The sequence below is a fragment of the Hyperolius riggenbachi genome, chromosome 1, assembly GCF_040937935.1.
Source record: "Hyperolius riggenbachi isolate aHypRig1 chromosome 1, aHypRig1.pri, whole genome shotgun sequence".
NCBI classification, from domain to species: Eukaryota; Metazoa; Chordata; class Amphibia; order Anura; family Hyperoliidae; genus Hyperolius; species Hyperolius riggenbachi.
The window spans coordinates 676,415,494-676,439,405 of record NC_090646.1 but is presented as its reverse complement, the minus strand read 5'-3'; the positions used below and the strand labels follow the sequence as shown (position 1 = coordinate 676,439,405).

The window sequence follows — 23,912 nt, the reverse complement described above, 5'->3', positions numbered from 1 at the left end:
GATTGCTGGGGCCTGCTGTGCACGCTGATGGGAGCAGGTGCTCGTACGAGCTCTGGTCAAATCTTGTTCCTCGGGAGATGACGCATATATGTGTCGCTGAGGAACAAGAGAGCTGTGGACCCGCCTCCAATCTGCGTTAGCCAGTCTGCAGCTGGTCAAAGTTGAATTATAGAAATAAATAAACGTTTACCAATATTCTAAAGATGAAGTTTAAAAAAGTAGAATATAGTGCAATTTTACTGATATTTTACTTGCAGTTATACCCAGTACCCTTTTTACCATTACCAGCTGCCTTTTTTTTACATGTATGCATGGGTGAAGTTTGAGTTTGAAAATAGTGTGGTCCTCCCCCCAGCAGTATAAATAGAAAGTATAACAATATTTGCTAAGTTCTTTTTAATTAAGCTCTTTTTTAATCAAAAACAAGTACACAGTTCATGTATTTAGTTTCAAAATATTTTATTGGTACAGGCATAAGGAGAGCTGGTACAGGCATAGCTAAAGCCAGGAACTTTTCTTATTACAAAGTTATTATTCAAACTCCACTCTGACTTCATATGCCAGGTGTGACTCTGCTGCCTGCATGCTTATTCCAGGCATGACCCAGAAATCTCTGCCAGCATATGCCAGGGGTGACTCTGCTGCCTGCATGCGTATTCCAGGCATGACCCAGAAATCTCTGCCAGCATATGCCAGGGGTGACTCTGCTGCCTGCATGCGTATTCCAGGCATGACCCAGAAATCTCTGCCAGCAAATGGCCTGCATGACAAATACATGTTTCTTTCTTTCTTAAAGGAACACTATCAAAGTTTTTTTTTTTTTCTGAACACCTTTAATAGGCAGAAGAGACTTAGTAAGGACACATAGTGGTAGTAAAAGAAAAAAAATCCTTATCATACCTTACATATGGAGAGCTAGGAGTGGAGTCGGGTCATGGGCTGGGCATGGCAATAAGAATGTGTAAAACGTTTTCTCCCTCTACAGTGTGCCGCTTGGATAAACACATCACGCTATACTGATAGGATAGTGTCCTGTGGGCTGGCAGATCAATGAATTTATGCTGACATGAAAGTATCTTGAATCAGCCTGTGTGATTTGTTTATCTAAGCAGGACAGTGCAGAAGGAGTGTTTCTTACACATTCTCGTGGCCACGCACAGCACATCAGCACAGCTCATCAGCCCAGCCTGTCCCCCTAGCTCTCCATATGTAAGGTCTTCAGATTTTTTTTATTTTACTACCACTATGTATAATTACAAAGTCCCTTTAGTCTATTAAAGGTGTTCAGGTAATAAATAAAACTTTGATAGTATTCCTTTAACCACTTTACCCCCGCCCGTACGGATTTCTCCGTCCCTTTTTCCATCCTTTAACCCCCAGGGACGGAGAAATCCGTACTTTCCGCGCTCCTGCTCGTAAACACGCCGCCCGCCGCTAGTAAACACGCCGCCGCCCGCTCGCCCGGAGATCAATGAACGGGAAAATCCATTCTTGTTCGTTGATCTAAGCCCCGCAATGATCCGCTGCTCTCCGATGGGCAGCGCGATCATTGTGAAAAAAAACAAACTCACAGCCTCCTAGTACTTCCTGCGAGCGTCCGGAAGGACGCTCGCAGGTCGCAATAAACAAAAAGTTACTGTTGCCATCTTGTGGCCAAATAGTAAAACTACACCCTAAGCATTTTTTACATAGAAATAAATTAGTTTTACACTAAAAATTAACTCATTACCTCCCACACTCCCCATTTTTTTTTTTTTGGTATTAAAAAAAAATTAAACAATTTACAATTAAAAAAAATACATAAATAGGTACCTTAGGGACTGAACTTTTTAAATATTTATGTCAAGAGGGTATAACACTGTTACTTTATAAACTATGGGCTTGTAATTAGGGATGGACGCAAAACTGAAAAAAATGCACCTTTATTTCCAAATAAAATATTGGCGCCAAACATTGTGATAGGGACATAATTTAAACGGTTTTATAACCGGGACAAAAGGGCAAATAAATTTCATGGGTTTTAATTACAGTAGCATGCATTATTTAAAAACTATAATGGCCGAAAACTGAAAAATAATTAATTTTTTTCCCACATTTTTCCTATTTTCCCATTAAAACACATTTAGAATAAAATAATTCTTGGCATAATGTCCCACCTAAAGAAAGCCTAATTGGTGGCGGAAAAAACAAGATATAGTTCATTTCATTGTGATAAGTAATGATAAAGTTATAGATGAATGAATGGAAGGAGCACTGAAAGGTGAAAATTGCTCTGGTGCTCAGGGGGTAAAACCCCTCAGTGGTGAAGTGATTAAAGTGGATCTAAGGTGAATTTTTACTCATTGCATAATTGTGTTCCTTTCCTATTGTTTATAGGATATTCCGCAAGCCAAATACTTTTTTGTTTTTGTGTTAATACTCTAATTCCCTATAAACTAAATAAACCACGCCCACAGGTATTCAGAGAGCCTTGGCAATAGCAAGGGCTCATGGGAGCTCAGTCTGGGCAGGAGGAGGAGGAGGTGTTACTAGCCATTGATTTCAGAGGCAGAGGGGAGGAGAGAGGAGGAGAGGGGATTAGGCTGATGGCTCAAGATACAGATAAGCCTGCCTCTGTGTAATGTTTACAAACAACATGGCTGCTGTTATTGTATCACAGGAAGAAATAATAATTTTCTATTAAAGCTGTTTGCAGCCAGATTTGCTGTGTAAACTATCTAAACTTTATAACAAGTAACTTGTCTATATATCTTATCTAGTTAGTTTTTCATCTCGGATCCGCTTTAAATACTACTTTCCATATTCATTTCACTTTAGGTCTACTTTAATAAACTATTAAGAGGTAAGGAATGTTATTTTCTTCTGCTTGCATGTTCTTTTAGTATTCTAGTAGGGGCTTTATGTGTGACCGTGGGGGGACTACTACCCTTCCCTCGCTCCAATACAGGGGTCCATCCTCCAGACCAGGCGTGGTTTATACAGGGATCCATTCTCCAGACCAGGCATGGTTTATACAGGGATCCATTCTCCAGACCAGGCATGGTTTATACATGGGTCCATCCTCCAGACCAGGCGTGGTTTATACATGGGTCCATCCTCCAGACCAGGCGTGGTTTATACATGGGTCCATCCTCCAGACCAGTCGTAGTTTATACAGGGATCCATCCTCCAGACCAGGCGTGGTTTATACAGGGATCCATTCTCCAGACCAGGCATGGTTTATACAGGGATCCATTCTCCAGACCAGGCGTGGTTTATACAGGGGTCCATCCTCCAGACCAGGCATGGTTTATACATGGGTCCATCCTCCAGACCAGGCGTGGTTTATACAAGGGTCCATCCTCCAGACCAGGCGTGGTTTATACAGGGGTCCATCCTCCAGACCAGGCGTGGTTTATACATGGGTCCATCCTCCAGACCAGGCGTGGTTTATACAGGGATCCATTCTCCAGACCAGGCATGGTTTATACAGGGATCCATTCTCCAGACCAGGCATGGTTTATACATGGGTCCATCCTCCAGACCAGGCGTGGTTTATACATGGGTCCATCCTCCAGACCAGGCGTGGTTTATACATGGGTCCATCCTCCAGACCAGGCGTAGTTTATACAGGGATCCATCCTCCAGACCAGGCGTGGTTTATACAGGGATCCATTCTCCAGACCAGGCATGGTTTATACAGGGATCCATTCTCCAGACCAGGCGTGGTTTATACAGGGGTCCATCCTCCAGACCAGGCATGGTTTATACATGGGTCCATCCTCCAGACCAGGCGTGGTTTATACAAGGGTCCATCCTCCAGACCAGGCGTGGTTTATACAGGGGTCCATCCTCCAGACCAGGCGTGGTTTATACATGGGTCCATCCTCCAGACCAGGCGTGGTTTATACAGGGATCCATTCTCCAGACCAGGCATGGTTTATACAGGGATCCATTCTCCAGACCAGGCGTGGTTTATACAAGGGTCCATCCTCCAGACCAGGTGTGGTTTATACAGGGGTCCATCCTCCAGACCAGGCGTGGTTGTGTGTGGGATTATGATGGCCACACTTGTTTTATGACTCTTTTGCAACATGGGCCTCCAGGCTATGAGGGTCATCAAAGGGAGGCAAGAAGAGGGGTGTGAACAGGGAAGGGCACCATTATTTGTAGCTTTTCCTCTGAGATCTAGTACAGCATGTATATTTATTTGGGCAGTATATATGTTGTTCTTCTTATATATATTATACTCTCACTTCTCCGCAGGTCCCCAGCTCTGTGTGCAGCCCCAGCTGTCCTCCCGGGTACAGGAAAGCATTGAAGGAGGGAATGCAGATCTGCTGCTACGACTGTGTGAGGTGCGCGGACGGGGAAATCACTGCTTTACCAGGTGACACAACAGCAATATTAATACCACAATGACAAACTGTAACGTTTGCGGAATCGTTTTCATGGTCAGCGCGCGAGATGCGCACTGACACAGCGGAAACCTTCCACAAGCGTATAATTGGGTGAACCCAGGCTAGGTGCAATGCACCAGCAGAGGGCAATTCCCACCGGCAGATCGCGCTGTGGAGTGCAGACGAGTACCATCGCTGCACGGCCACAGATGCCAGATGGGGATTGTACAGATCAAGACAATGCAGGGCTGAACAGCCCATAAAGAGAAAGAGCACAGGTACAGGACGAATGTGTGTTCACCAATCTAGTCGCGACCCTGCGATGGCGAACGCACATCAGCAGAAACAAAAGTAGGAACGCGATCGCGAGAAAGGCGATCGCCAGAAGTGACACAAGACAGACTAGCACAGAACACAAGAGGAGCAAAGGCACAGCAAATAATACAATGAGAATGATAAAGAAAATAACAAACGCTAACTAAACGCGAACACCGCACTCATTCGCAACAGCGAACACGTTTATAACGTGGTCTCCGCGTGATAAGCACAACAGAGACAAGCACACCTAACTAACCACCGACAGACAAACACGAAACAAAGAATGTGAACGCTTGCTTAACGGTTACCTCACCGAGCCTACAGCAAGCGCCCGTATCAGATAAGACAGACAAACGAGAAACAGGAACTAGGCAGAAAGGATCCACCGCTCTTCCGCCAGAGCAAGTGTGATCCAAGCAGGAACACAGATCAGAAAGATCCACAGCCGCTAACGCTAGCGGCTAGTGCGATCTAAACAAGACAGATCAGATGAGGTAGCCGGAAGCAACCGCAGCTCCAGCTTACACTCCAGAAACTAGATCAGAAGGATCCATAGCCACTAACGCTAGAGGCTATTGCGATCCAGGCAAGACAGATTAGACGAGGTAGCCAGAAGCGACCGCAGCTCCAGCTTACACTCCAGAAACTAGATCAGAAGGATCCACAGCCACTACCGCTAGAGGCTATTGCGATCCAGACAAGACAGATCAGAAGGGGCTACCAGTAACTACCGCAGCGCCGGTTAGCACCCTAGACAAACAGAACGATTTGCTGTCGACCACCGCTGGGGCAGGACAATCGCAACAGACAAACAAACAGATATGCAATCCTAACTGCACTAGGGAAACTGCCTAGTGCAGTCCTAAGAATTACTCTAAGATAACTTTAACAAGAAGTAGCTTGGCTGACACTCTAGGAGTGTTTACTACAAACCCGGAAGGAATGACCAGCGAAGGACTCTGGGAAACATAGCTTTTTATAGTGCCAGTCATCACAGGAGGCAGGTAGGTGATTTGCATAACCAATGTATGCAAATCCCTCAGCAGCAGAACAGGCCTGGAACTTGCAAGACAAAGCCAGGTCTCTTATCCAGAGACCTGCATCCCTCAGACACAAGGAATGGTCAAACAGCTGTCTGCCTGCGCAGCCAGCGGAGCGGATCCTTACACAAACACCATATTTCCATTATTCCATTTGTCATATGGAAGTCCACATTACAGTCAAATAAGAAAACGAAAATCTGGTCCTCCTCTGCAAGTGGTTGGGTCATTTTTGTTCTTAGTGGAGACAATACCCAGAATCCAAAATACTAGAATTTTGCATCAGCAGACATTTTCTTTAAAGGGACTCCGAGCAGTGCAGAAACTATGGAAAGATGCATACCATTTTAAAGCTCTCTTTCTCCTCTTTCCAACGATATATAAACCGCCACCCTACGCCTTTTAGTTTTCGCTATTTTTGCGGTCGAAATCGTGGCAAATGTGATTTCGATCGCAAAAATAATGAAAACTAAAAGGCGTAGGGCGGCGGTTTATGTGTCGTTGGAAAGAGGAGAAAGAGAGCTTCAAAATGGTATGCATCTTTCCATAGAGCTTAAAAATATGTGTAATACAAGCAACTCTTTCCCAAAGTCAGCAGCTGAATGGAGCTGCCGACTTTGTGGAAAAGTCGTCCTGTGTAATACAAGTAACTATGGAAAGATGCATACCATTTTGAAGCTCTCTTTCTCCTCTTTCCAACGACACATAAACCGCCGCCCTACGTCTTTTAGTTTTCGATATTTTTGAGATCGAAATCGCTGCAGCCACGCATTCGGTCGCGAAAATAGCGAAAACTAAAAGGCGTAGGGTGGCGGTCTATATATCGTTGGAAAGAGGAGAAAGAGAGCTTCAAAATAGTATGCATTTTTCCATAGTTTCTGCACTGCTCGGAGTCCCTTTAAGAGTATTTTTGACTTCACTAAAGTATGAAGCTTTTTGAGAAAATCTCTACTTACATATCTCCATTCCCATATTATCTGTATGCTGGGTGCATTGTCTGTGGGCAGCACTGGAAGGGTTGGAGGTGAGGATGTAAAAGTGCTTCTACAATGTAGCTGCGTCAGCTCCTAAGTGAAGTGCACACATGCAATTTTTACCAATATTCTACTAGCCTCTATCTCCCATGCCCACAATTCAAATACCTGCAGCAGATGCATCACCAGTGCCCCAGATCACTGCACCTGAGGACAGATGCCCCTCCTTACCTTCCCCCCTCCCCCCCAACTATGCCACTAGAGGTATAAAACATATATTTAAAACAGCATTAATCTAGAAATCTATGACATAAAAATCTGGTTAACTAATTAGCCATTAAAACAAAAAGGTGCAACACTTTGGGTGCTATCTTTTATGGTCAGATTTCGTACATTTTTCTGGTTCTATTTCCTCTTTTCTACAGATATGGAAGACTGCAGTAAATGTCCAGAAGACCAGTGGTCCAACAAGGAGAAGAATAAGTGTGTCATGAAGTCGGTTGAGTACCTTTCGTATGAGGACCCGTTGGGCATGGCTCTCACATCCATCTCCATCTTCTTCTCAATTTGTACAATGGCCACCTTGGGTCTTTTCATTGAACACCACAACAGTGCAATAGTGAAAGCAAATAACCAAGAGCTTAGCTACTCCATTCTCATTTCCCTCATACTCTGCCTGCTGTGCCCTCTGCTATTTCTTGGTCAGCCCAGGAAGGTGACTTGTCTACTGAGACAAGCAGTATTTGGTGTCACATTTACCTTCTGCATTTCATCTGTGTTAGGGAAAACTATGACGGTTCTCATAGCCTTCAGGGCTACAAAACCTGGAAGTGTGCTGAGGAACTGGGTTGGGAAGAAGATACCTCGTTGTGCTATATTAATCTGCTCTCTTGTTGAAGTCATCATCTGCACTTGTTGGCTCGTAATGTCACCACCTTATCCAGACTCTGACCATCACACACAGACGTCCCGTATAATTCTACACTGTAATGAAGGGTCCACCATTGCTCTGTTCTTGGTTGTAGGCTACAATGCTAGTTTGGCTTTTGTTAGTTTTGCAGCTGCCTACTTTGCCCGTAACTTGCCGGACATCTTTAATGAAGCTCAACACATCACATTCAGCATGCTGGTGTTCTGCTGTGTCTGGGTGACCTTTATCCCGACCTATCTGGGCACCAAGGGGAAATATGTGGCTGCGGTGGAGATATTCTGTATCCTGGCTTCCAGTCTTGCGCTCCTAGGTTTTATTTTTGTTCCCAAATGCTGGGTTATGTTGTTCAGGTCAGAATTGATTTATAAACAAGTTCTAAAGGGCCGTCCCACCTAAAACTAAAATATTTGTTGTTGTAGATGTTAAATAAATGACTTTAGCTGGAAAGTTAAAAGATACATGAGGCAAATCGTGTGTGTGTGTGTGTGTGTGTGTGTGTGTGTGTGTGTGTGTGTGTGTGTGTGTGTGTGTGTGTGTGTGTGTGTGTGTGTGTGTGTGTGTGTGTGTGTGTGTGTGTGTGTGTGTGTGTGTGTGTGTGTGTGTGTGTGTGTGTGTGTGTGTGTGTGTGTGTGTGTGTGTGTGTGTGTGTGTGTGTGTGTGTGTGTGTGTGTGTGTGTGTGTGTGTGTGTGTGTGTGTGTGTGTGTGTGTGTGTGTGTGTGTGTGTCGCGATCACTAGAAAACGGCTTGACCGATTTAAACTAAACTTGATATACAGATCCCTTACTACCTGGGATGATATGTTCTGGGGGTCTCGCGGCCCCCCTGCACAGCTGGGCGGGGCTACAAACGACAAATCAGATTTCACCCATTCATGTCAATGGAAAAAATGTAAAAGGCTGCCATTCTCACAGTAATCAAGCCAGAGTCCCCACAGTTGGCGCAGTTGGTCACTTGGTGACCTCGGTTACAAATCCAGGAAAAGTGGGTGGAGCATGAAACAGCCAATTAAATTTCAGCCATTCATTTTAAATGGGAAAATGTAAACTGCAGCCATTGTTACACTGTTAATGGCAGGGTTCTCAAACATGGCACACTTGGTCACTGGGTGACTGGGATTAATATTCAGTGGAGGAGCCTACAACAGCCAATCAAAATTCTCCTGTTGATTTTCAAGGGGAATATTTAAACTACTGCCATTCTTACACTGTTAATAGCAGAGGCTTCAAACTTGCTACAGTCATTCATTGGGTGACTGGGGTCCAAATTCACTAAATGGGCGGGGGCACAAACAGCTAATCAGATTTTCTTGGTGGAAAAACTGCTACCATTCACACATTTTTGATGCCAGGAACCTGACAGCTGACAAACTTGGTCACTGAGTGACTGTGTGTCAAGGTTACAGAAACTCGGTGGAGCCAAAAACGCATTTCACTGGGAAAACATAAACTGCTGCCATTCTTACACTGTTAATGGTAGGGTTCTAAAACTTTGCCCAGTTGGTCACTGGGTGACTGGGATTAATAATAAGGAAAATGGGTGGAGCCTACAACAGCCAATCAAACTTATCCTGTTGATTTTCAAGGGGAATATTTAAATTGCTGCCATTCTTACACTATTAATAGCAGATGCCTCAAACCTGGTACAGTTGGTGACTGGGGGTTCAAATTCAGAAAGGGGGTGGAGCCACAGACAATCATATTTCTTTAATTTCAATGGGAAGGTACAAATTATTGATAACAGGGACCCCAAAGCTCATAAACTTGGTAATTGAGTGACTGTATGACAAAGTTAGAAAAGTGGGCGGCACCAACAACTAAATGTTTTACATGGGAAAATATAAACTGGAAACCCTGCCATTAACAGTGTAAGAATGGTTGCAGTTTATATTTTCCCATGTAAAACATTTAGTTGTTGGTGCCGCCCACTTTTCTAACTTTGTCATACAGTCACTCAATTACCAAGTGTATGAGCTTTGGGGTCCCTGTTATCAATAATTTGTACCTTCCCATTGAAATTAAAGAAATATGATTGTCTGTGGCTCCGCCCCCTTTCTGAATTTGAACCCCCAGTCACCAACTGTACCAGGTTTGAGGCATCTGCTATTAATAGTGTAAGAATGGCAGCAATTTAAATATTACCCTTGAAAATTAACAGGTGAACTTTGATTGGCTGCTGTAGGCTCCACCCACATTTCTGAATATTAATCACAGTCACCCAGTGGCCAACTGTGTCAAGTTTGGAAACCCTGCCATTAACAGTGTAAGAATGGTTGCAAACTTGACACAGTTGGCCACTGGGTGACTGTGATTAATATTCAGAAATGTGGGTGGAGCCTACAGCAGCCAATCAAAGTTCACCTGTTAATTTTCAAGGGTAATATTTACATTGTATCAGGTTTGAGGCCTCGGCCATTAATAGTGTAATAATAGTAGCAATGTAAATATTACCCTTGAAAATTAACAGGTGAACTTTGATTGGCTGCTGTAGGCTCCACCCACATTTCTGAATATTAATCACAGTCACCCAGTGGCCAACTGTGTCAAGTTTGCAACCATTCTTACACTGTTAATGGCAGGGTTTCCAAACTTGACACAGTTGGCCACTGGGTGACTGTGATTAATATTCAGAAATGTGGGTGGAGCCTACAGCAGCCAATCAAAGTTCACCTGTTAATTTTCAAGGGTAATATTTACATTGCTACTATTATTACACTATTAATGGCCGAGGCCTCAAACCTGATACAGTCAGTCATTGGGTGACTGGGGTCCAAATTTACTAAAGGGGTGGAGCCACAAACAGCTAATCAGATTTGTTAGATTGATTTCAGCCATTCTGTTACACACACAGTTGGTCACTGGGTGACTGGGATTAATATTCAGAAAAGTGGGTGGAGCCTACAACAGCCAATCAAAATTCACCAACTGATTTTCAAGGGGAATGTTTACATTGTAGCAGGTTTGAGCCATCTACCATTAAAAGTGTAAGAATGCCAGCACAAACCTGCTACAATGTAAACATTCCCCTTGAAAATCAGTTGGTGAATTTTGATTGGCTGTTGTAGGCTCCACCCACTTTTCTGAATATTAATCCCAGTCACCCAGTGACCAACTGTGTGTGTAACAGGATGGCTGAAATCAATCTACCAAATCTAATTAGCTGTTTGTGGCTCCACCTCCTTTCGTGAATTTGGACCCCAGTCACCCAATGACTGACTGTATCAGGTTTGAGGCTTGTGCCATTAACAGTGCGTCATTGGGTGACTGGGGTCCAAATTCACTAAAGGGGGTGGAGCCACAAACAGCTAATCAGATTTGGTAGATTGATTTCAGCCATTTTGTTTGTGGCTCCACCCCCTTTAGTGAATTTGGACCCCAGTCACCCAATGATGCACTGTTAATGGCACAAGCCTCAAGAAATAGTGGGCGGAGCCAAAAACATCAAACTTTTTAAATGGAAAAATATTAACAGTGTAACAATGGCTGTAGTTTATGACAGGGTTCCCAAACTTGACACAGTTGATCACTGGGTGACTGGGATTATTATTAAGAAAAGTGGGTGGAGCCTACAACAGCCAATCAAAATTCACCTAATGATTTTCAAGGGGAATATTGAAACTACTGCCATTCTTACACTGTTAATGGCCTCAAACCTTCTACAGTCAGTAATTATGTGACTGGGGTTCAAATTCACTAAAGGGGCAGGGCCACAAACAGCCAATCAGAGTTATTTGCTGGAAAAACTGCTTCCATTCACACAATTTTTATGCCAGGAACCTGAGAGCTCACAAACTTGGTCTTGGAGTGACTGTGTATTTGACTCCACCCAGTTTTTGTGACCTAGACACAAATTTCCCTGGAAAATGTAAATTGCAGGCCTTCTTCCCTGTTAATGGCAGAGTTCTCAAACTTTGCACAGTTTGTTACTGGCTGACTGGGATTCTTTTTCAGAAATGTGGGTGGAGCTGAAAAAAGCCAATCAGAATTCACCTGTTGATTTTCAAGGTGAAAATTAAAATTGCTGCCTTTCTTGCACTGTTAATGGCACAAGCATCAAACCTGGTACAGTTGGTCATTGGGTCACTGGGGTTCAAATTCAAAAAAAAGGGTCCGGAGCCACAAATAGCCAATCACATTTGTTTAATTACACTGGGAAAATACAAATTATTGAAGCTAAGGACCCCGAAGCTCACAAACCTCATACAGTCAGTCACTGGGTGACTGGGGTTCAAATTCTGGAAAGAGGTGGAGTCACAAATAGCCAATGAGATTTCTTTGCTTCTAAACTGCTTCCACTCTCACATTATTGATGCCAGGAACATCAAATCTCACAAATGTAGTAATTGAGTGACTGTGTGTCAAGGTTTAAAAAAGTGGACGGAGCTAAACAACATTTTTAATTGAAGTTTGAGAACTCTGCCATTAACAGTGTAAGAATGGCTGCAGTTTACATTTCCCCACACAGTTGCTCACTGGGATTAAGAAAGTAGATGGAGCCTACAACAGTTAATTACATTTCACCTATTGATTTTCAAGGGGAATATTTAAGTTGTTGCCATTCTTACACTTTTAATGGCAGAGGACTCAAACCTGGTACAGTCGGTCATTGGGTGACTGGGGTCCAAATTCACTAAAGGAGCAGAGCAACAAACTGCCAATTCAGATTTTTTTTTTCATTTCAATATACATTTTTTAATTATTGATGCCAAAGACCCCAAAGCTCATAAAGCTTGGTCATTGCATGACTGTGTGTCAAGGTTAGAAAAAGTTGGCAGAGCTAACAACCAAATACATACCCAGGTAACGTCGGTTCTACAACTAGTGTGTGTATATATAGATATAGATATATAAATATATAGATATAGGTATATATATATATATATATATATATATATGTATATGGAGATATATATATATATATATGGATATATATATATATATATATATATATATATATATATATATATATATATATATATATATATATATATGGATGTATGTGTGTATGTATGTGCCGCGATCACTCGAAAATGCCTTGTGACAAAAAGAAAAGCTCAGTGTTGCACTCCCCTTTAATGTTGAAGGGTCTGTGGGCAGGTATTTCAATAAGCCTGATCTCCCCACTTGCGCTGTTCCCCCTTTCCCTTTCTATTGAGGTAGCTGCAGACGTGTGCTCCGTTTATAGGATTAGGAAGAAAGAGTATCACAAGGATCTTGGTTATAAAGAATCAGCAACGTGCACCATCCGTCTGTACTCAGCTTCATTTATTGTGCCTGGTTTGAAAAGTGACATCATAGGGGTTTACATCATCAACACATGTACCTTGTCATGCTGTGGTGGCGGTTGTGGGGGTGGAAGTGGGTGTTAGGGCTGCAGATGGGATCGGCGATGGCTGTTTCACGTCCAACAGGATGCTTGGTCACACTGCGTTCCAATTGTCCGATTTTAATAAAACCTGGTATGCAGATCCCTTACTTCCTGAAAAGATATGTCCATGGGGTCTCATGCCCCCCTGCACACCTGCGTGGAACCATAAACAGTCAAACAGACTTTATCTATTCACGTCAATGGAAATATTTAAAAGCCTGCAATTCTCACAGTAATCAAGCCAGAGTCCCCAAACTTGGCACAGGTGCTTACTTGGTGACTGAAGTTAAAAACTCAAGGAAAGTGGGTGGAGCATAAAACAGCCAATCAGATTACATTTTCCCATGTAAAATGAATGACTGTAAACTTCTTACACTGTTAATGGCAGGGATCTCAAACTTGGCACAGTTGCTCACTGGGTGATTGGGATTGATATTCAGAAAAGTGGGTGGATCCTAAAACAGCCAATCAAAATTCAACTACTGTTTTTTAAGGGGAATATTTAAATTGCTGCATTTTTCCACTGTTAATGATAAAGGCCTCAAACCTGGTATAGTCGATCATTGGGTCACTGGGGTTCATATTTAGAAAAAGAGGTGGAGCTACATACAGCTAATCAGATTTGTTTGATTGATTTCAGCCATTCTTACACTGTTAATGGCAGCCATTTTTAGACTGTTGATTGTATGGTTCTCAAACTTGGCACAATCGGTCATTAGGTGACTGGGGTTCAAATTCAGATGAGGGGAACCATAGCTATACACAGCCAATTGATTTGTTTGCTTGATTTAAATGGGAAAATTTAAACTGCTTCCATTCTAACATTATTTATGCCAAATACCCCAAAGCTCACACACTTCGTCATTGAGTGATTGTCAAGTTTAGAAAAAGGGATCGGACCCAACAATAATTAAATACATACCCGGGTAATGCTGGGTCTTCTGCTGGTCTATTGATAAATGAAGACTCAGGGCCCGTTTCCACTTGTGCGGTGTAAATCGCCGCGGTAAAAATTTGCATGCGGATGCGAATTTCGCATACGGGTCTATGCGAATTTTCATGCGAATTCGCATGGATGACGATGTATGGCAGTGCTGGTGTTATTTTCCATTGTTTCTGTGCGAATTCGCTTAAAAATTCGCATAACCAAACCGCATGTGAATTTCCTAATAAATACATTGTATGCGATTCGCATAGTGGTATGCGGTATGCGAATTCTGATGGCTCTGCCATGCGAATTTTTTCTGCACAGAAAAACGCAAAGGAATCCTGACAAGTGGAAACAGTCCCATTCACTTGTATTGCTATGCGAATTCGCATGAAAAAACCGTATGCGAATTCGCGATAGTGGAAATGGGCCCTCAATCTGAACCTCACACTTTGAGGAGGTTTGAAAGCCCTCTGGCTATCTATAAATGGCACTTATGCTTACATATTTTCTTAATACAAATAATCAACTACCACATTCAATTTCAAACTATGTAAATATGCTTACATAAAACCTGTAACCAGAAAACCTTCCCCTGGGGGGTACACACCTCGAAGGGGGGGGGGGGACGCCTCCGGATCCTATCCTGTGTCCCACGGCGGCGGCGAAAAAGCTCCCGGATTGGCAGAGATGTAAATATTTACCTTCCTGGATCTCTGCTCGGAGATAGGCAGAAATAGTCGATCGCTGTTGGGCCGCTCTACTGCACAGGCGGCAAGTCTCCTGCACCTGCGTAGCAGAGCGGACCCGATGGAGATCGGCTATTTCTGTCTATTTACCTTGCTGAGAGCCACAATAGCGTCCCCGCTGGAGCCAGGGAAGGCTTGTCGAGCTTGGTGTGTAGGAGACTTCCGGGAGCCAGCACTGGACTGCCTGCAGCTATAGCGGAGGGGAAAGCCTCATTGGGACCCTGTGGCTTCCCCCTACCTAGGTGAGTACCCTCCAGGGGAACTTTTTTTGTTACAGGTTCTCTTTAAAATTAATATAAAATTTGAATCAACTTGAAATGACAAGCAGTGGTGATCTTGGTTCTTGAGCAGTCTGACCGCTTTCTCTGAACATCCATTCTTTGTGAGCATTGTCCTTAGCTGGAGGGCAGAGGTGAAGGTTATAAGGAGACAAGGGAGGAAATAGAACACACACAAAGAAATGAAAAAAGAAATCACAGGAGAGGAGAGAAAAGACATGAACAGGGGGTTATAGAATATCATTCAGTAAAGGTGCCCATAAATGATTATTATAATTTATCAAACACCATAATATTCTGCGGTGTTGTGATTGAATCTTACCACTTCTATGTAATATGAGGGATGACCTTAAGGCTACTTACACACCAGGATGTTGCGTTTAGGGGACGTTATAGGGCACATAACGTGCCCCTAGCAACGCCTGGTGCTCTCTGGTGTGGATGTCGGAGTGAGCCACGTTGTGCAGCTTACTCTGGCGTCCGTGATGCGTACTCTTGGACGCATGCGGCATCACGTGGTCCCGCCCGGCCAATCGCCGCACAGAGCGGCCGCTCCAGGAAGTAAACACTGCACGTCACTGAGTGCAGTGATTATTAATTAGCCATGTGCCCGGCCGCTCTCCCCTCCTCCCCAACATGACTGAGCATGTGCAAACAGTCTAACGCGGCTTAGCCGTGTAGAACGCACAGCATGCAGCACTTTGCCGCGTTACAATGTAACGCAACGTGGGCAGTGTGAACAGCCCACTTGTGTTACATTGCTGTGCGTTGGGGGAGCGTTACAGGCTGCACTAACGTGCACCTGTAACGTCCCTGTGTGCAAGAAGCCTAAAGCGAACCTAAACTCAGAACTTCTTCTATGTTCTAAAAGATAATCAACATCATAATAACCTAAATAAAAACAAAAACATTTCTTTGTTACAACTTATAGAACTCCTACAATAAACCTGCGGTGTTTACTTCCTGGAAAATTCTAGGAGCACAGAAAGGGTTAATCTCCAGTGTTTACATATTAGCACAGAGCCTTAGCACACCTTGGCACAGCTTAAACACAGCTGATTAGGAGTAATTAGACAGGCTGCTCACCTTAAACACAAACAGTGTGAATTTCTCAGCAAATATAAGTGTTTTCCTTGTCTGCCCGTATGGTAGCGCCGGCCCTGCATAGCAAAGGGGGCAATTGCCCCAGAGCCTGTAGGGTCCCCCAAAGTGCCCCCCCCCCCAACTTAGCAGTTGCTCCCTTGGGTCCCTGTAGAGTCTTCAGCAGCGTAGCGTCTCACCTGTTCCGGCGGGCACACACCTCTGTGGCTTCATGAACTCCTGTCTTTATCCACCGCTGGCTGATTACGTAATAACATGCGCCAGGTCATGGAGGAGAGGCACTCCTGCCACCTGGAGTTAAGAAGGAATTTTCCCCTTCTAAGGCTAATTGGCCCTTGCTTTTTTTTCCCCCTTTTCTGGTCTGTTTTTTCTGAACTTGATGGAAGGATGTCTCTTGTCAACCAAGCCAACTATGTAACTGATATTGTAGTCCTGATGAAGCACCACAGACATTTGGTGTGAAACAGCTGTAGACCCCCCCTACGACTTGTACTCCTCTCCTGCATATGGTACTGTAGCCTTGAAGTGGATTCGAGATAAACTTTTACTCATTGCATAATTGTGTTCCTTTCATATAGTTTATAAGGCATTCCTCAAGCCAAATACCTTTTTTGTTTTGTTTTAATGCTAAACAAGGCTCACCCACAGCTCCTTTTGTGCCTTGGCACTGGCACTGTAGCAAGGACTTACGGGAGCTCAGTCTGGGCAGCAGGAGGAGGAGGTTACTAGCCATTGATTTCAGAGGCAGAGAGGAGGAGGGAGGAGGAGATGGGACTGAATTTACACACAGGCAAGCTGATAGCATCTCCAGCCCTCAGCCTGTGACAATGTGACAAACAGAACATGGCAGCCCTCATTGTATCACAGGAAGAAATAATTATAAACTGTTGAAGTTGTTTGCAGCTATATATGCTGTGTAAAGTATCTAAACTTTAAAAATGATTAAATCGAATCCGACATAAGATATATAGACAAGTTATTTGTTATAGTTATCTAAACTGTGGAAATAAACTAATTTTGCATTGGATGTGCGTGCCCACTCTTGTTGATCACATGTATGGACTACAATTTGGGCCACAGCACTCCAATCGTTTCTTGTCACGGTCCTGTGCACTGATTCTCCCTACATCAACTATGTAACTATGTCCGACAATATATCTCTGGCAGCTGTTGTGTCCCTGGAATAAAACATAAGTAAAACAAAAGCCTCTTTATTTATAAATGACAGCACCTGTATGGCAGCAAGCACCGCCCTCCCTGGGGGATGATAATGGCAGCTTCTCAGGACCCTGCACATCTGGGGACATGTCTAGGGACTCTCAGCACCAGTCTCTGCTGTCCCCAGTGACTCTATTGTTACACCTTGCACACACACTGCAGAGGAAGGCTATAGATCCTGCACACCTGGGGACATGTCAGAGGACTCTCAGCACCGGTCTCTGCTGTCCCCGGTGACTCTATTATTACACCTTGCACACATACTGCCGAGGAAGATTTCTATTCTGCCTCATGGGAAAAAGACATTATTATTGCAGCTTCTAGTATCTATAGATTGCATACCTAGCAATGCAGAACCGGCATTATATGCTTTGAAGTGAAACTGTAATAAAAATAACAATAATAACAAAATGTCTTATTTTTTGACAATATTAATTCATAAATTATTTAGTCAGTGTTTGTAAAATATGGAACTCGGGATTGAATGGTACCGGTTGTCACTGTGCACCGGTTACATGATCGCTCTGCTCCTCTCTGCTCACAGTTCCCACTGTGCTGGGTTGTATGTTCTGTCCACCTCATCTCCATGGTATCTCCGTCCGTGTCCACCACCTCAGCTGGCTCCACCCCTATATGTCTCCTTACTGTACTCGGGCTGATGGGGAGATAAAGCCAGGCATAGCAAGCCACCGGACATTACTAGAGAAGAGACTTCACTTGCCAGCAGTGAGCGATGGCAAACTGGAGAGGTAGAATAGTTGTTGACCCATCAGGTAGTCAGTGATCTGTGTGACTTGCTGTGACCCCTCAGCGGACCCTGCTGTCCCCTCTACACGTTTATATTTGTCCAGATGAGGCTCAGCAGGAACCTGAGAGTGGCACCACAATGACATATGTGTCGTGTATGTCTGTCCTAGCCTTGTCAAAGGGGAACGGATTGGCCCCAAAATGATTGTCCATGTACAGTCTGATTGTTGTACGCGTGTGATGGGATAGTAAATGGTACACTGTTCTTGATTAAGTCTATGTGCGGATCTCTCCTTTGACCTTGTGGATGACAAATTGGCCGGGGATCCTGCACCAGCATCCGCTGGACAAAGGTGTGTGATTCTCTCTCTTCACATGTCCTGAGCAGCCTGATAAGTGTTAGTTTTAACCCCATCCATTTTATTGTGCCTCCCTCTGACCCGTTGCATACTGCCCCCTCCTTCCTGGCTGTTGAGGGGGCCCAGTCCTGCCTGTGGCAAGAGGGGAGCATCATAAATTGCCTTAATCTAGCAGCACAAAATGTCCTCACTCCACTCTTCTTCACTGTAGCAGATGTGGGATCAATGCTGAAATGCAAATAACTTTAGAAAGAGAATCTAAGTTCACTCTTCTACTCCACAGACTTCTTGATGTAACTTTATATCTGGCCTGCAGGAATTTAGCATTTAGAGGAAGCACACAAAGGGCTTGATTCACAAAACAGTGATAACTGAGATATCATGCCTAAAAGCTTTGCACGTGCAATCATGTGTGCAAGCCAATGAAGCCATTTTGCAAGTGCAATGTTTTAGCGCTCGCTCGTTAAATTTTACCACGCGTACAGCTTTACGCCGTACGCGTGATAAGTCCACTTTGCACGTGAAATTTACGGTACTTTGCGTGCTAACCTATGAGTATATGCTTAGCACGCCCGTGCTAAGCTGGTTTGCACGTGATGCAATGCGCGTAAAACTAAGCTGGTTTGCATGCGATGTAATGCACATAAAACTTTGCGTGAAGTCAATAGTTTGCGCGCATAAAGTTATTAATTTGCACGAGTCAAGCTTTACGTGCATTACATCACGTGCAAAGCAGCTTTGCACGGGCGTGCTTAGTGTTAGCACTCTTTTGTGAATCAAGCCCAAAGAGTTGGAAATGCAAACGTGGGAATTTTCTGGGAATGCTGGAAATCCTATCTTGGTTTGATGGGTTATGTAATGAGCATTTACAAAAAGTTAAAGGCAGCCAATAAAAAGGAAACACGCGAGTGCGCTATCTATCTTGGGTCACTCAAAACAAATGTATAAATATTTGTGGAAATCACATTCTGGATGCCAGACGCTCTATATATTTTTCCATCATGGTCCCTACCTTTTGTGTCTCTACCTCTCCCTCTAGATTGTAAGCCTTCAGGCAGGGTCCTCCTCCTTTTGTGTCCTACCTGATCATGCGCCTCCATTACTGCGAACCCATGCTGTGCATCTGAGTGAACCTAACTTGCCTAATCTCCATACTCCATCCAGTGACTGACTAAGCATTACCTTGTACTCATACTGTGCTGTGTGATCTCCATGCTCCCCTCCAGTGACTAAGCATTACCTTGTACTCATACTGTACTGTGTGATCTCCATGCTCCCATCCAGTGACTGAGTAAAAGGTAATGCTTAGTCACTGAATGGAGCATGGAGATCACACAGCACAGTATGAGTACAAGGTAATGCTTAGTCACTGGATGGGGCATGGAGATTAAGCATTACCTGGTACTCATACTGTGCTGTGTAATCTCCATGCCCCATCCAGTGACTAAGCATTACCTTGTACTCATACTGTGCTGTGTGATCTCCATGCTCCATCCAGTGACTGACTAAGCATTACCTTGTACTCATACTGTGCTGTGTGATCTCCATGCTCCATTCAGTGACTGAGTACAAGGTAATGCTTAGTCACTGGATGGGGCATGGAGATTACACAGCACAGTATGAGTACCAGGTAATGCTTAATCTCCATGCCCCATCCAGTGACTAAGCATTACCTTGTACTCATACTGTGCTGTGTGATCTCCATGCTCCATTCAGTGACTAAGCATTACCTTTTACTCAGTCACTGGATGGGAGCATGGAGATCACACAGCACAGTATGAGTACAAGGTAATGCTTAGTCACTGGATGGGAGCATGGAGATCACACAGCACAGTATGAGTACAAGGTAATGCTTAGTCAGTCACTGGATGGAGCATGGAGATCACACAGCACAGTATAAGTACAAGGTAATGCTTAGTCAGTCACTGGATGGAGCATGGAGATCACACAGCACAGTATGAGTACAAGGTAATGCTTAGTCAGTCACTGGATGGAGCATGGAGATCACACAGCACAGTATAAGTACAAGGTAATGCTTAGTCAGTCACTGGATGGAGCATGGAGATCACACACCACAGTATAAGCATTACCTTGTACTCATACTGTGCTGTGTGATCTCCATGCTCCATGTAGTGACTAAGCATTACCTGGTACTCATACTGTGCTGTGTGATCTCCATGCTCCCATCCAGTGACTAAGCATTACCTTGTACTCATACTGTGCTGTGTGATCTCCATGCTCCCATCCAGTGACTAAGCATTACCTTGTACTCATACTGTGCTGTGTGATCTCCATGCTCCATCCAGTGACTAAGCATTACCTTGTACTCATACTGTGCTGTGTGATCTCCATGCTTCCATCCAGTGACTAAGCATTACCTGGTACTCATACTGTGCTGTGTGATCTCCATGCTCCATCCAGTGACTAAGCATTACCTTGTACTCATACTGTGCTGTGTGATCTCCATGCTTCCATCCAGTGACTAAGCATTACCTTGTACTCATACTGTGCTGTGTGATCTCCATGTTCCCCTCCAGTGACTAAGCATTACCTTGTACTCATACTGTGCTGTGTGATCTCCATGCTCCATTCAGTGACTAAGCATTAACTTTTACTCATACTGTGGTGTGTGATCTCCATGTTCCCCTCCAGTGACTAAGCATTACCTTGTACTCATACTGTGCTGTGTAATCTCCATGCTCCCCTCCAGTGACTAAGCATTACCTTATACTGTGCTGTGTAATCTCCATGCCCCATCCAGTGACTGAGTACGAGTACCAGGTAATGCTTAGTCACTGGATGGAAGCATGGAGATCACACAGCACAGTATGAGTACAAGGTAATGCTTAGTCACTGGATGGAGCATGGAGATCACACAGCACAGTATGAGTACAAGGTAATGCTTAGTCACTGGATGGAGCATGGAGATTAGGGAAGGGTGACAAAGCATTACCTTGTACTCAGTCACTGGATGGAGCATGGAGATCACACAGCACAGTATGAGTACAAGGTAATGCTTTGTCACCCTTCCCTAATCTCCATGCTCCATCCAGTGACTAAGCATTACCTTGTACTCATACTGTGCTGTGTGATCTCCATGCTCCATTCAGTGACTAAGCATTAACTTTTACTCATACTGTGGTGTGTGATCTCCATGTTCCCCTCCAGTGACTAAGCATTACCTTGTACTCATACTGTGCTGTGTAATCTCCATGCTCCCCTCCAGTGACTAAGCATTACCTTATACTGTGCTGTGTAATCTCCATGCCCCATCCAGTGACTGAGTACGAGTACCAGGTAATGCTTAGTCACTGGATGGAAGCATGGAGATCACACAGCACAGTATGAGTACAAGGTAATGCTTAGTCACTGGATGGAGCATGGAGATCACACAGCACAGTATGAGTACAAGGTAATGCTTAGTCACTGGATGGAGCATGGAGATTAGGGAAGGGTGACAAAGCATTACCTTGTACTCAGTCACTGGATGGAGCATGGAGATCACACAGCACAGTATGAGTACAAGGTAATGCTTTGTCACCCTTCCCTAATCTCCATGCTCCATCCAGTGACTAAGCATTACCTTGTACTCATACTGTGCTGTGTGATCTCCATGCTCCATTCAGTGACTAAGCATTACCTTTTACTCAGTCACTGGATGGGAGCATGGAGATCACACAGCACAGTATGAGTACAAGGTAATGCTTAGTCACTGGATGGGAGCATGGAGATCACACACCACAGTATAAGCATTACCTTGTACTCATACTGTGCTGTGTGATCTCCATGCTCCATGTAGTGACTAAGCATTACCTGGTACTCATACTGTGCTGTGTGATCTCCATGCTCCCATCCAGTGACTAAGCATTACCTTGTACTCATACTGTGCTGTGTGATCTCCATGCTCCCATCCAGTGACTAAGCATTACCTTGTACTCATACTGTGCTGTGTGATCTCCATGCTCCATCCAGTGACTAAGCATTACCTTGTACTCATACTGTGCTGTGTGATCTCCATGTTCCCCTCCAGTGACTAAGCATTACCTAGTACTCATACTGTGCTGTGTGATCTCCATGCTCCATCCAGTGACTGAGTACTAGGTAATGCTTAGTCACTGGATTGGAGCATGGAGATCAGTGACTAAGCATTACCTTGTACTCATACTGTGCTGTGTGATCTCCATGTTCCCCTCCAGTGACTAAGCATTACCTAGTACTCAGTCACTGGATGGAGCATGGAGATCACACAGCACAGTATGAGTACAAGGTAATGCTTAGTCAGTCACTGGATGGGAGCATGGAGATCATGCAGCACAGTATAAGCATTACCTTGTACTCATACTGTGCTGTGTGATCTCCATGCTCCATCCAGTGACTGACTGAGTACAAGGTAATGCTTAGTCACTGGATGGGAGCATGGAGATCACACACCACAGTATAAGCATTACCTTGTACTCATACTGTGCTGTGTGATCTCCATGCTCCATCCAGTGACTGACTAAGCATTACCTTGTACTCATACTGTGCTGTGTGATCTCCATGCTCCATTCAGTGACTAAGCATTACCTTTTACTCATACTGTGGTGTGTGATCTCCATGTTCCCCTCCAGTGACTAAGCATTACCTTGTACTCATACTGTGCTGTGTGATCTCCATGCTCCCATCCAGTGACTGAGTACAAGGTAATGCTTAGTCACTGAATGGAGCATGGAGATCACACAGCACAGTATAAGTACCAGGTAATGCTTAGTCACTGGATGGAGCATGGAGATCACACAGCACAGTATGAGTACAAGGTAATGCTTAGTCACTGAATGGAGCATGGAGATCACACAGCACAGTATGAGTACCAGGTAATGCTTAGTCACTGGATGGAGCATGGAGATCACAAAGCACAGTATGAGTACAAGGTAATGCTTAGTCAGTCACTGGATGGAGCATGGAGATCACACAGCACAGTATGAGTACAAGGTAATGCTTATACTGTGGTGTGTGATCTCCATGCTCCCATCCAGTGACTAAGCATTACCTTGTACTCATACTGTGCTGTGTGATCTCCATGCTCCATCCAGTGACTAAGCATTACCTGGTACTCATACTGTGCTGTGTGATCTCCATGCTCCATTCAGTGACTAAGCATTACCTTTTACTCAGTCACTGGATGGGAGCATGGAGATCACACAGCACAGTATGAGTACAAGGTAATGCTTAGTCACTGGATGGGAGCATGGAGATCACACAGCACAGTATGAGTACAAGGTAATGCTTAGTCAGTCACTGGATGGAGCATGGAGATCACACAGCACAGTATGAGTACAAGGTAATGCTTAGTCAGTAACTGGATGGGAGCATGGAGATCATGCAGCACAGTATAAGCATTACCTTGTACTCATACTGTGCTGTGTGATCTCCATGCTCCATTCAGTTACTAAGCATTACCTTTTACTCATACTGTGGTGTGTGATCTCCATGCTCCCATCCAGTGACTAAGCATTACCTTGTACTCAGTAACTGGATGGAGCATG

The 23,912-nt window shown here is 44.1% G+C and overlaps 1 protein-coding gene across 1 annotated transcript in view; it reads left to right on the top strand.

Annotated features, from left to right (window-relative positions):
- LOC137544442 (vomeronasal type-2 receptor 26-like) overlaps positions 1-14,675 on the top strand; it is a 53,034-nt gene extending 38,359 nt beyond the window's left edge. The window contains exons 6-8 of the mRNA XM_068265523.1: positions 4,246-4,369; positions 7,137-8,003; positions 14,578-14,675. Coding sequence (XP_068121624.1) covers positions 4,246-4,369; positions 7,137-8,003; positions 14,578-14,675 — 1,089 coding nt within the window. The remainder of the gene's footprint in view (positions 1-4,245; positions 4,370-7,136; positions 8,004-14,577) is intronic.
- Positions 14,676-23,912: the final 9,237 nt, after the last annotated feature.